General features: G+C 45.6%; 1 protein-coding gene across 1 annotated transcript in view; it reads right to left on the bottom strand.

The window, feature by feature from the left end:
• The window catches only part of VASH2 (vasohibin 2), a 33,425-nt gene that overhangs the window by 18,571 nt on the left and 2,236 nt on the right, over positions 1–12,618 (bottom strand). The window contains exons 2-3 of the mRNA XM_035901598.1: positions 10,910–10,998; positions 8,547–8,603 (exon numbers count right to left, since the gene is read on the bottom strand). Coding sequence (XP_035757491.1) covers positions 8,547–8,603; positions 10,910–10,962 — 110 coding nt within the window. The 5' untranslated portion in view covers positions 10,963–10,998. The remainder of the gene's footprint in view (positions 1–8,546; positions 8,604–10,909; positions 10,999–12,618) is intronic.

Raw genomic sequence — 12,618 nt, 5'->3', positions numbered from 1 at the left:
ACCGGAGCCGTGTTTCGTTTAGAAAGAACAAAAAAAAAAAAAAAAAAAAAAAAAGAAACAAAACAAAACCAAAAAACCAGGTGTTTGGCATCCCAGTGCCTTCCAGCCTCTGAAGATGGGTTGGGGGAATGCAGTCGTCTCTGCCTCTGCAGCAACTCCATAAGCATCACTTCAAACTGTAACACAAAGCCCTGCAGAGCTGCAAAAGCTGGCAATCATGCAAGCTCCCACAGCAGGACCAAGTTCAGCTTATTTTCAAAATAACCCTGGCTCTCCTCTGGAAAAAAACAGGGGAAAGAAGATTGTTACATGACAGCCCCCATTAAAGCTACAAATGCCTCCATGAGCCTATGCCTATAGGTCCAGACAAGAATTTAATATCTTTTTACCAAAGTCTGCTCAGCAGAAAGCTCTACCAACACAGACACTTCACACCACTGCAAGCTGAGCTATCACCTTGCTGCTGGTCCCTACCTCCTGTGGACTGGGAAAGTGCTAAAAAACATAGGATTTCTTGCAGGAGTGCAGAAAACCGTGCATGCCCAGGATCTTGCAAGTTCACAAAGTTTAGTTACCTTCTGGACTCTTATCTTTGGAGTAGAGTTACCTGGCAGGGACAACACTGTGATGAGAAACAAGCAACCTAATTTCAGCTCACCTGAGAAAGCTATCATGCCAGACTACATCACACCATCAACCAATTAGGTAGCCTATTCCCTTCCACAAGCAGATCCTGAAATCCTGGAGAGTTAAAAGAAAAATACTGGAAGAAGATAAAAAAGGGCCAGAAGAATCATATTCAATGACATGCACCAAAAAAAAAAAAAAAGCCAGCTAAAAACCATACCAAAGGATGACTTCTATTTCAAAGTCTTCTCTATCCAGAACCTTTCCCTGAGAAGAGCTTTGTAAACAGATCCCGTCTCTAAGGAACCACGGCATTAAATGACAGAAATATTTGTATTAGAGAAGATGACAAAAATATGCATCTGAAACCACTACAGTTTATTTTTCCCACTTTCTAATTCACCCATCTCATGCATTTTAAACCTTGTATTGACTGCAAATGGCAATACAGCTTCCATTCCTACTACAGCCTGCCACAGCCATTCTGTGTCCCATTTGTCCAAGTCAGAAATTATCTTTTCATTTGTAAACAACCGCCTTTTACACTCTGCTTTCAGTACAGAAGACAAATTAGAGTTAGCCTGCCTCCTACATGCTCACAATCAGCCACAGAAAACCCACTGCTGGAAGCGGAGCGCAGCTCCGACTAGGGCACACAATGGGGCCCCTTCATCCCCCACAGTGGTTCCTCAGTGCTGGTCACAGCAGTAGCAGCTACAAAGCCACATATCCATCCAGAGAAGCATTACATGCAGACAACACACAGGAGGTACCCACAAACAAGACGATCCACTGAATTTCCTATCTTCTAACTCCACAGGAGAGGAAAAGAAAAAAAAAAGTCACAGCTGATTATGAATGTGTACGAGAGGCAGGAAAAAGCTCAAACTGTAAAGCTATTGCGCTTCAAGCCATTTAGTGTGGTATATGCCTGGTTCATGTGGTCCGAGGGACAAGTCAAGCATTTCCTCCTCAGGTCCACGCCTACGCTGACCCTGCTGCTGGCAGGCAAACACAGTAACCGTGCTGGAGCTGCCTCGTCACCAGAGACAGCATCAGGTCTCTTAACACCTGCTTTTATAAGCTCACTGCTGTCATGATTTCGAGCTATTGTCAGCACAGAGATAACATTAATGACTCCACAGCTAGGGAGGGAGTCTTCAAAGTAATTGGCCTAAATAAGCAGTCAAATTACTACCGACTTATCTGTAGCAGCAACACCCACACTATTTAAATACTAAGTTGTATTTAACATGCGCTCTGTTTGCAAGCCACATATGTGCTTGTTCTAAAGCACAGCTCTCCAGGACACTATATAGTTACTAAGGCAGATTTAAATCGAACAAGAGAGGCATTTTGCTTGCTTAAAAACATGCTGCCTGCGCGTGCATGGGTACCTTGGCTGTCCCTTCTGAGGCTAGCAGCAGCCCTCCCTTCCCTTTACATATCAGCAGATAGCTGGGTTCAGGAAGGACGCTGGGAAGCTCTCCTGTCCCACCTCCTGCTCAGAGCACCCGGGTCCAGGAGCTGCAGCAGGTGCTCAGTGGCCACCCGGGACCTGGCAGCTCAGAGACAGCCACGGCCTCCAGACGGCACCAGCAACGAGGATCTGTGCAAGGGGAGCATCGGTCAAGAAGCATCACCAATGATCAGCGAACAGGCGTCCATCTGCACCCACCGGGCAGGTCACGCCATTGCACACTCCCATCCCAGAGTCCTGGGGAATACTCTGCAAACAGTTTGCTTTTTCCTCTGCATTTGCAACACAGACCACAGGGTTTATGCGGATGACCCAGTTCAATAACCACTGAGAAAGTCTTTCTTCCACTTTTAACAAGCTAGAGATGAAACATGGCCTTAAAACCCCATGTTTGCATTGGAAGCAAAGCCTTTGGAGAATCCCCAAGCCACTGCTCTGCCCAAGGTAGCATAAGCCAAATTTAAATCACTCCACGCAGATAATTTTCCAACCTTTTAACTGGGTTCTCAAAGGCTCAGGAACCCAACAGTTAATCTATCTTATACCTAACCTTGCATCTAAAGAAGGTCCCCTAATGTTTAAACTAAATCTTTCCTTTTTTGCAATTTAAATCAGAAGCTATTTCTGCTATCCACAATGGGCACGGAGACCATTTATTAGCTCTCCTCTTGCAACCAACATTTGTCTACAGGACAGGCTGTAATCTGCCCTCTCCTCTGTAAACATGAGAAAGCAGACAGACATGTTTTTTCTTCTTTTTAATCCCCCCCTTTCTCTCACTCCAAATCTTCCCTTAGGTCATGTTTTCTAGACCTTGGGCAATGTTAGTTGCTCTCCTTTTGGATTCTCTTCAACTGACGCATACCTCATGGCCTTTCAGCTAAGCCTGCCACACCAGTACACACCAATTTCCTTCTGAATGCGACTTTCAGTATATTTTTACTGTCAACTGAGTGGTTTGTTTGGTAGGTTTTTTTGTTGTTGCTGTTTTTTGGGTTTGTTTTTTAAGATCAACTCCATTTGTGAAAAAGTGGCATTTTGTTCTCCATTGTGTATTCCCACAGCTGGCTATTCCCAAATCCCTTCTCTGTATTTGCCTTTACTCATACACCTCCTGTTCGTTCCAGCCCAGCTCTCTCTTACCCTTTGAGATCACTCTGAATCCCAATTCCACTTTGCAAAGCCTTGTCACCCTGTCCAGCCTAGACCACAAAGCACATCTATTAGCAAACAATTAGCCTTACCCATACCATTAATGAAAAACATTGACCTGGGACAGAGATTGCACACCTCAACTGACAAATGCTGCTAGGCAAGAGAAAGCTATTGGTTAAGTACCACTTTCTACGTGCTGCTTTTTACCAGGTAGGGTCCGTATATCAAAATAGTTTCATTTAGACTCGAGGTCCCTGCCTTATCTGGAGGCTGCCAAAAGCTGTACTTAAGCAAAGAATTATCACAACCACAAGTTCTCCCTGATTGACAAAAGCTCTTACACTCTCATAGAAGGAAATTATCAGAACCAAACCATGCCAAACAAAATTCATGTTGCCTATCACTTACCACCTTGTTATGTTCCAGACACTTGCTTATTTGCCCTTATTTCTTCTGAAACTGCAGATAAACTCAAGTAGTTCCTAGACTTATATTTTCCCTTATATTTTTTTAAAGGCCTGCTGCAGTTTCCAACAAGTGCACCCATCCTCCCCACACGCTCTTACAGAAGTATTAATGGTTTGGCAGTTGTTTGGCAGTTCTCTAAGAGAACATCCAGCTTCTTACCATGCTGTCTCAGATGTTAATCATGACCAGAAAGGCTGCACCATTAAACTTGTGAATGAATATTTAAGGAAGGGAGGAAAGAATTAAAAAACAGCATCAAGCATTTCAATTCCCTACCTGAGCAGGGTTTGTTTCCAGGATTTTCTTTAAATCTTTCTAGTTATCTGAACGGACTCCACATACATGGTACTCTAACGCAGTACTTTTCTACTTTGTATCACAGTTAACTGGGAACTAGCTCAAAGCCACCCTCTCCACTGACCCCAGTGAGCACAGGGGCAGCCCATCTCTTCCAGTAACTTGGGGGAGACTGCTACAGTCAAAAACAAGCATCAGCTTCCCTCTTCATGGCATTTACACCACTGTCTAAAGTCTGCCAGGTAGATCTCTATTCCAGACCACAGTGAACATTTCTGCCTCTAACAAACAGGCTGCACACTCCTCCCTTGAGATCTAGTCCTTGACAGATGGTGATATTTCCTTATAAATTGACGCAAATTTCTTTCAATGTTTTCAGAAGCCCACCTGAATTATCTCCTTTGCTTTCTGCACTAAGAGAAAGCCCATAGAAGAGAGAGTTTTGCAACTTTTGGATGCTTTCTGCTTAAAATGGCAGTGACTGCAGTCATCTCAGGGGAACCACGAGTTCCTTTCGCTCCCAGATTTTTCACTAGGGTATCCAATCTCATATACAAGTTAGAGAAAGCTTCAAACCTTTTAGCATGCCGGAGGATCTCAACCAGCTGCACCCATCACACTAGAGTCACTTCAGAGATGACCATGCTTAGAAGGAGAGGTTGCCCATTACCTTCACCAGAAAGACTCCTACAGACTTCACTAAACTTCGAATTAGTGAGATCCTCCAGCACATTTTCCACTAAGTTCTCCTTCCCTAGGCCTCGGTACTTGCACAAGGTCTGTAAAATCTCCCTCTCCCAAGTTTTTCTAAGGCTCCCAACTGTTTTATTTTCCCCAGTGAAGCGAAGAGAGAAGTGAAAGGCACCAATCAGGGGTAAAAGGAGATAAAGCAGCGGAGCAGATACTGCTCTCGTGAATCTTCTCAAAACCAGTTTGCTTCAATGGCAGAAGCACTTCTACCACATGCTGAACACAGCACCGTATCTGTAACATTCTCTCTTTGTGCAAGAGAGAAGCAGATGTTCAAATGCCTTCTGCAGTCTATTGTCTGGAAATGGTATGAGCCCATTTTTCTTTACAGCCCCATCAGGGTTCCTTAATAACATGGTGTGCTGAAACTGTTATTTCTACCATCACCACCCCCCGCTGTTATTTGGTTGCATCATTCCCACGTGACTGCTTCCATCGCGCTCTTTTATTGCGATTGATTACCCATTATATCTGCAGTCACTGAACGCCTCTCCATCTTCACAGAGCAGCTTCTGAGCTGTATTTCCCAAAGTCCCCAGAACCTACCGAAACATCACTTTTTGCTTCAGTCGTAGGTCCCACTGATCAGCTGGCATTTAACCAGAGGGAATAGCACAATACTACACCTATCTACGACCTCCCCAGATACTCTGCGGAGGACAAAGATAATTTGTTCCTCATTGTGGCTCATGTCTGCATCCTAGAACATAAGACTGCAGAGGGCTTACTGCTCCTTGTAAAGCCCATAATAGAAGTTTGCTGGCATTGAATGCACAGTTACAGATATTACTAAATATCCAGAAACACTTTTTTTTCCCCCTAAAGCTCTTAAATGATCAAGGCTTGGGAGTTTTAAAGAATGACTATTTCAATTAACAGTGCCATTCTTTATCAGAACAGTTGTACCAACAAAAGCTGTAATGTAGGTTTTGCTAGCATAGTCCTGCATGGGAAAAGGAAAACCAGCTCTATTGGTGTCCAAAACACTTGTATCACATGAGTACACACATGTGTACCATGGATCAGTAGAGCTGAACTCCATGGGGTACCCTTTACCTACCTAGTACAAAAGGGTGTATCACAAAGCCTATGTAAAGGACACCATCCCAGGTCAGGATACCTTGTACACTCTATCAGCAAAGCACTCCTACAGTGGATGTAGCCACACCTGTAAATCTGGATTTTGTGTGAATACAGCAAACTTAGGCCAGGTGAGATGCATTTTTAGACACAGTTTGCCAGTACAAGAGGATCACCACACAGTCTGCAGGATCACATCTCTACCACCCTGACTCACAGAGCTACACCAAAAGAAATCTAACATTTTCAAAAGCGTTATCTGTAGTCTAGACAAATCCACAGGGTGTCTGGCAGTCTAGAAGCAAGTTGATAGCTAACAGTGACTTATTCTTAAGAGAGACTGTAAATACTGAATTATAGCAAGCCTGTGTCCCTTAATATTATGAGTTCCTATAGATAATTTATGCTGCTCTTCCTAAGCCCAGCCATGCATTTTTATTTTCTCATGCATCACACCAATGCTGACAGTAAATCTCTATAATATCTAGTCCTCCCTCCATAATAGAAGAACTCATTAATATGCCCCAGCTGCTTTAGGACACTTCCACATGAATTTATGAATATTCAATTTCCATCCAGTACTCAGCTTCTTTGTGTCCAGCCACTGCTCTTTTGAAGAGAGGCTGCCAAAGATCTCATAATGCTTTCATTAGCTTTAAGCCCTCATATTATGAAATAAGCAATATGTTTAATATCAATAAATCAGAGCTCTGGGAACAGCCTCAGCTTCCAAAAGCCAGTGGCAGTTGGAGTTGCTCGGCATCTTGCCCGATAAACTTGCAAATACAAACTTTGTCTTGCAGCAAGGCCTTTCACACCACAGAAAACTTGCTCAGAGCAGTGCTTGTCGCCTCATCACAAGACACCTGTTGTCGCCACACTGGAAAGAGACTTCTTGCAAAGTAGAACACACCTTCCAGGGAAAAACTTGCAGGTGTGGGCAAATTTTCAGCTGTGATGAAAACCAGCCTGGTAGCAGGAAAACAAATCACCAAGGACAAATGCAAGAGAAGATATCCTCAACTGGTATGAACAGCCACACACCCCAGACGAGGGAAAGGAAAGCCTTTAGGGACAGCTCAACATTACAGGGCGATCAACGCGTTATTCCCCTTCTCAAAGCTGGAGAAACCAAGACAGGGCAAGCACTCAAGCCCTGCTGCCCCACAACAGGATCTGGGCAGCTAAGCATGCTCCTAAGCTCCACTACTCCTAGCACTCCCGTCCATCAGGCCAAGGAGCAAAGCAGCACAGGTCTTAGGACTTAACACCGTGGAAGTCCAGCGTACACCAGGTGCAAGTAAGCTGGCAAGAGCTGCCCTGAGGGGTTGAACCATTTCCAGAGGCACTCTCCTTAACTGTTGCCACCACATACCAAGTCACTCACAAAAGTCCTAATAGCAACAAGACAAGAAGTCAGACACAAGTGCCCAAGAAAACACTAAGGCAGGTAAACAGAGGAAAAGGCACCACTTAGGAGAGAATCCAAAGCCATGGATGCATCACTAGCTGCAAGCACTGTATTGGTTCCCTTCCAGGAAAGAGTACCATCCTCATAAGCCAGGCTTTCATGCAGCCCAGGAGGACGCCAACCTTTCAAGTGGCGAGTGCTGAGCACAAATCATTTTCATCCTCCACTTCCCTGGAAAAAAGTAATGGGACAAATTTAAAAATGACTGACCAGCCTGAAAATCGGTTTAAGCTTCTGTAAACCCATCTATCATTCAAGGCACAAGATTTCTTCTAAACTAGTTCCACCGGTGCCGGTGAACATTACCCAGAGAAAGGAAGTGGGAAAGACTGCTGTCAGCAAGATGAAAACCTGAAGTGCAGAGCTGGGATGAGAACTGGAATTTACAGTGACAGACCATTAGGTTAATGACAGACAGATGGGGAGAGCTAGAGAGAGACAGGCCAGTCTACAGAAGTAATTATCTTCTGCTTATCTAAATTTCACCCTAAAATAAAAGCATAGCATTGTCAACATCACTTCCTGCCCTAACCAGCTAATTTTCTGTGTCCTATTAAAGAGCTGTCCTAAGTATGACGCAGTTCTAACATGCAAGGGATCCCAGCTCGCTGTTGCCAGGCTCCCTGCACACATGTTCATACTTGTATTGTACAACTCATCACCAACCAGCACACAAGTCCACCATGTGGAAGGAACGGCAAGATGGGCGGCAATGGGAGAAGCAAGGCCATGACTTAAAACTGTCTGTTGTGATCCTCCAGGAGAAAGTATCTACCTGTGACGACGTCAAAATTCCTGCAGCGTTTTGCACAGTTGATCTCTTCCTGCCATCAGCAAAGTGCAACCAGAATATCAAGACTTACCATAGTTTCCATAAAATCAGCCCAGCCCTTCCAACCCAACACAAACAAGTGAGAACTGAGAGTTTTCCCAGCCCGGTGCGTTCAGCTTTGGCCTGAAGCTATGCAGCTCCCACGCGGCTGCTGAGCAAGACCAGCCCTTCCACTCGTTCGCTCTCGATGGGTCCATTTGCCACCTGGCAGTAAGCTGGGACCCTCCTTGCAAAGGCAGCAGTATACACAGCTTTGGCCCTGCCAGAGGAACTGTGGCATGAAGGAGACAGCCTCCCCATGCCATGGTGCTACAGTGCTTAGATGCCCCAGGTGATCAGCTGGCATGATGTGGGACAAGGGCACTAGACCTGCCAGAGACACTTACCCACTCAGAGGTCTGGTTTTTCTAATCTCGAAGAACTGTGTTCCCGTGTGATTGTATCTGAATTTTGTCTGCTAAAGGAAAGTAACTTGAACAGTCAAACAATAAAGTAACAATGCTCAAAAGGTGAATTTCAGTTCTGATTTCCTGTTGAAACATAAAACAAGCAGTAAAAGCCATTGACTCTCAACAGAGATGAAACCCTGGCATGTGAAATAAACCAATTTTTTCACTTGTCTTTTTATATGACATATTAACCAGCATTAGGTGGAAATTCAAGCAAAAAGGTTGTTTATCTAAAGCAGCACTTAAATTTGGCATTTGAGGGTTACAAATTCACTGTTCCTCTAAGTCCCACTCACTATTACGTTACAAGTTTGGAAAAAAAGCTCCCATTTGGGCAAGAGAAAGATTTTATAGTCTAGCCAAACCAACCAACATCATTCAGAGTTTGAAAGAACTTACTTCCTTTGTTTTTAACTCAGCCAGCCACACAGCTCACATATGACCTGTAAACCAAAAGCACGGCAAGTGCACCCATTTACATCTAGCAAATACAAATCATTCTCTAAAATACAACACACTAGAAACTGAAAGAGCCAGCTAAGTGCAACTCAAGAACATTAGTTAACGCTATGAGCATAGGAGAAAAATTCACCACAGAGGGTGCTGACGGACGGTTACCCACCAACCAAAACTCAGCACCACTTGCTTGTGCAAGCTACCATGCAGCAGCATCTCTAAAAGCAGCTTCTTCCCTGCTCCTTGAGCATAGCTGTTCCAAGCAGTAAATCAGATCAAGAAACCGATCTGTCCAGTAAAACCAACAAAAAACCACCACAACAACAAAAATAAAAACCCACACCATCCACTTACTTTTGCTAGGTTATTTTCCCAGTTGAATCTGTTCCCCAGCCTAGTTCCCAACACAGTCATGAGAACATTCACAGCAGCACAACTGTGGTGGTGATACAAGGACAGAAACAGGTGACCCCACGGAGCCAAAGGGTACCTTGCAAAGCATAAATAGCACAGCTGCTGGCTGTATAACCATGGTCTAAATAAAAACGCCAGCTCACACCAGGATGTTCTGAACTGACTTCAGAGTTCTCTGGAAATGAGGCTTTGCTACCCTCCTGCCTTCAAAACCTAATTCATGAGCCCCTTTCAGAGTGCTCTGAATAACGCATACAGCCTCTTTTAGCCTACAAAGGAAGCCCAGACCCTGTTCCCCAGCCCACACTGAAGCTTCTCTGAACACAGATCCAAACCCTGTGCCTAAGGCCTGCCCCTGCTATGTAGCATAGTACAGGATTTCAAGACTGCTGAGAGAAAAGAAGATATCGTTTTTGGAGCTCTGTGTGATATAGTCTCCTCTCCAGCACAGCGCCACCGAGCAGCAAGCTTCTCGTCCTGCCCAAGGGGCTGACATGTAGAAGAGAAATGTGCCGTCCCCCCGGCAGAGGAGGCTGGGGCCAGCCTCCCTCTCCACAGCAGCTGCTGCGGCTCCAACCCCTGCTGCCACCTTGATCCCAGCCACTACTCCCCAGCAGGCTAACCGCGCCTGCTATTTTTGGATGCTCTTCCAGCTGCCACCCATATCCTTTCTTAATCCTTACCAGGAATTTACAATCATTCCTCATCCCCACTGCTTCCCCACACACAGACATACACACACACAAGAAGGGAGAGTTCAGAAAAAAAGACGACAGAGAGAAGAGCAACCATCTCCTCCAACATTGTCTGTCAGCAATGGAAACAGTCAGGTATTAGGCACCGGGCAGCGATAGGGAGACTGGATAGAGACGTACATCTCTGATGAGCCCCCCAAGCAAGGTGGGACACCTGAAAGGAGGGATTCCTTTGATCAGTTCCTGTGCTACTGGTAAGCAGTGGAGTCAGGACAGCTGCTTGTGCCCCCCACCCCAATGACAAGCACCCCCTGCTAGCTGAGCATGTAGGCAGTCCTCAGGGAGCCCACAGGGCCTGTCACGGCAGAGGGAGAAAGGGTTTGCCACAATACTGTCTCTCCCTTAGTTGCTTTACAGGATGCCACATTATTTCTCCAGGCATCACGATCTGATCATAATATTCTCATAAACCAGCTTCAAAATAAGCATTTCTACTCCCACCAATGTCACTTCAGTTAAATTCTTCAGTATGATTTAAAGTTAATTACATCTCCCAGAGGATTGCTGTGACAAGCTCAGTGCTGCAGGTGCTATCACAAATCCTTAGAGGTGTCCTTTCACCCCTGAATGATCCCAAGCCCTCACAACCAGCTAGTGCTTCAGTAAAGCCCCTGTTAATTCATGCCAGGCACAAGCCAGCCTTCTCTCCAGAGACCGTGTGCTGGAGAAGGATACTGCAGCATCTTCATGTAGGTCTGTATTGCCTGAAGCCATTCTGGGATCGACATGGAGAGCTTGTAGTTTGGCACCGGCGGCACTGAAGGCTGGACACAAAAAAAAAAAAAGATAAAGAGGTTAGACAGTTACTGCTCCCTGCAGAGCAGATAAGTGATTTACTTGGGCAGTGGCATGTGCTTAGCACAACACAACGTGGCAGCACAGATGGCTCAAACCCCACGTGAACTCAAGCATCGGGCAAAGTCATCCCGCTGACAACGGGGGCTGCCCGTGCACCAGAGCCAGCCCCATCCCTGCTGGCGTGGAGAGGCCAGGGCAGGCCCCCGCCATAGCAAGCTGCTTGTCCCAGCCACCGACATCACTCAAACACTGCCCTATGTGGGCAGGCGGTCCAGTGCAGAAGGTAAACGCTTCGCATTTTCCCGTTCTAGCACAGGGCAGTTTGGATGAGCAGAGTCCCAGTGCTGGCTCTGCTGTCCTCCCTGCCATGAGAAGCCACTTGAAGTCTAATTTTTGGTTTCCTCTACCATGTGAGAGAGATAAAAGGAGACAAGGACCTCAGGCTGCATAATTTCCCCTTTGCTGTGTGTCAGCAGCACACTTGCTGGACAGGGAATGATACCTAGAAGGCGACCTGGGACCCAGATATTTAATGATATTAAGACACTTAAAGATATAGGCTGGCACCGTAATGGGATTTTTCCAAAATCTCATAAGACATCTGCTTGTGCCTTAGCACTTTAAGAAGCCGAGCCCTCAATCCATATTTAATCCCCACAGCTATGGGCCTCCTGAGCCTGTAACCATGCAGGAAAGGGGCAGGGCCTTGTCCCAAGTCCCCTTATTTTAGAGGCAAGACTGCAAAACATGGGGTCAGCAGATGTTAAAGTGGGCAGGGTGGCTAAAAGAAGTTAGTACAATTCTCACAAACATAGCGGAGGAAACAGCTTATTTAAATGTTAATGCAGACCCAAATTCAGGAACCAGGAACTTGGGCAGCGTGACACAGTGCAAAGGAAAGCGCACGGCGTCTGTGGGCTCAGGACGTCGTTACGATAGTTTGAAGATCATAAAGTGAGTTATCACTGTTCTAAATACACTTCAAGCCAGCAATTACAGATAAGAAAAGCAAGTTCAGGCACACACTTTCCTCTCCAGTTCCCATCTCCACTGAGACAGAGGGACTGTGTTGTTTGCTTTCAGAGAGCGAGCACCGATAACCCCATCACAAGACAACCAAAACCCAACATTTACTACATGTAGCTAGTTACCACAGTAAAATAGTAAATACACCTCGGAGAAGGGAAAGAAACCCAAATTAGAGATTCCTACGCTACTAGCACACAGAAACATATTTTAAGTGGCAAGGAGACAGATGGCCAGGCCTCCAGCACGCTGCCGCCATCCCCAGCACCACATGGGAGACAACCATGCATACACAGGTTTTTTTCTCCAAACAAGTGGGAGTTACAAGCAAGGTTCATTAACGCTTCTTAACCACAATTTCCACACCTAACCTCTTCATTAGAGGCAATTTTTCAGTTTCACAAATTCCTTCTGCCCTCAGTCCCTTTGGTCTGGACAAATTATTCACCTGTGCCTCTCGGCATTAAGGCAGGCGTAGACTCAACACACCAGATGGGGCTCGAGTTTCAGGAGCAGCTGAAAGAGTGAGTTAAGGCAGGCCTGTCAAATCCTTCCAGGGG

The sequence above is a fragment of the Egretta garzetta genome, unplaced genomic scaffold (genome assembly GCF_000687185.1).
Source record: "Egretta garzetta isolate BGI_Z169 unplaced genomic scaffold, ASM68718v1 scaffold319, whole genome shotgun sequence".
In the NCBI taxonomy this organism is placed as follows: Eukaryota; Metazoa; Chordata; class Aves; order Pelecaniformes; family Ardeidae; genus Egretta; species Egretta garzetta.
Note: the sequence above shows the minus strand (reverse complement) of the source record. Positions and strands in the feature narration are given on the sequence as shown.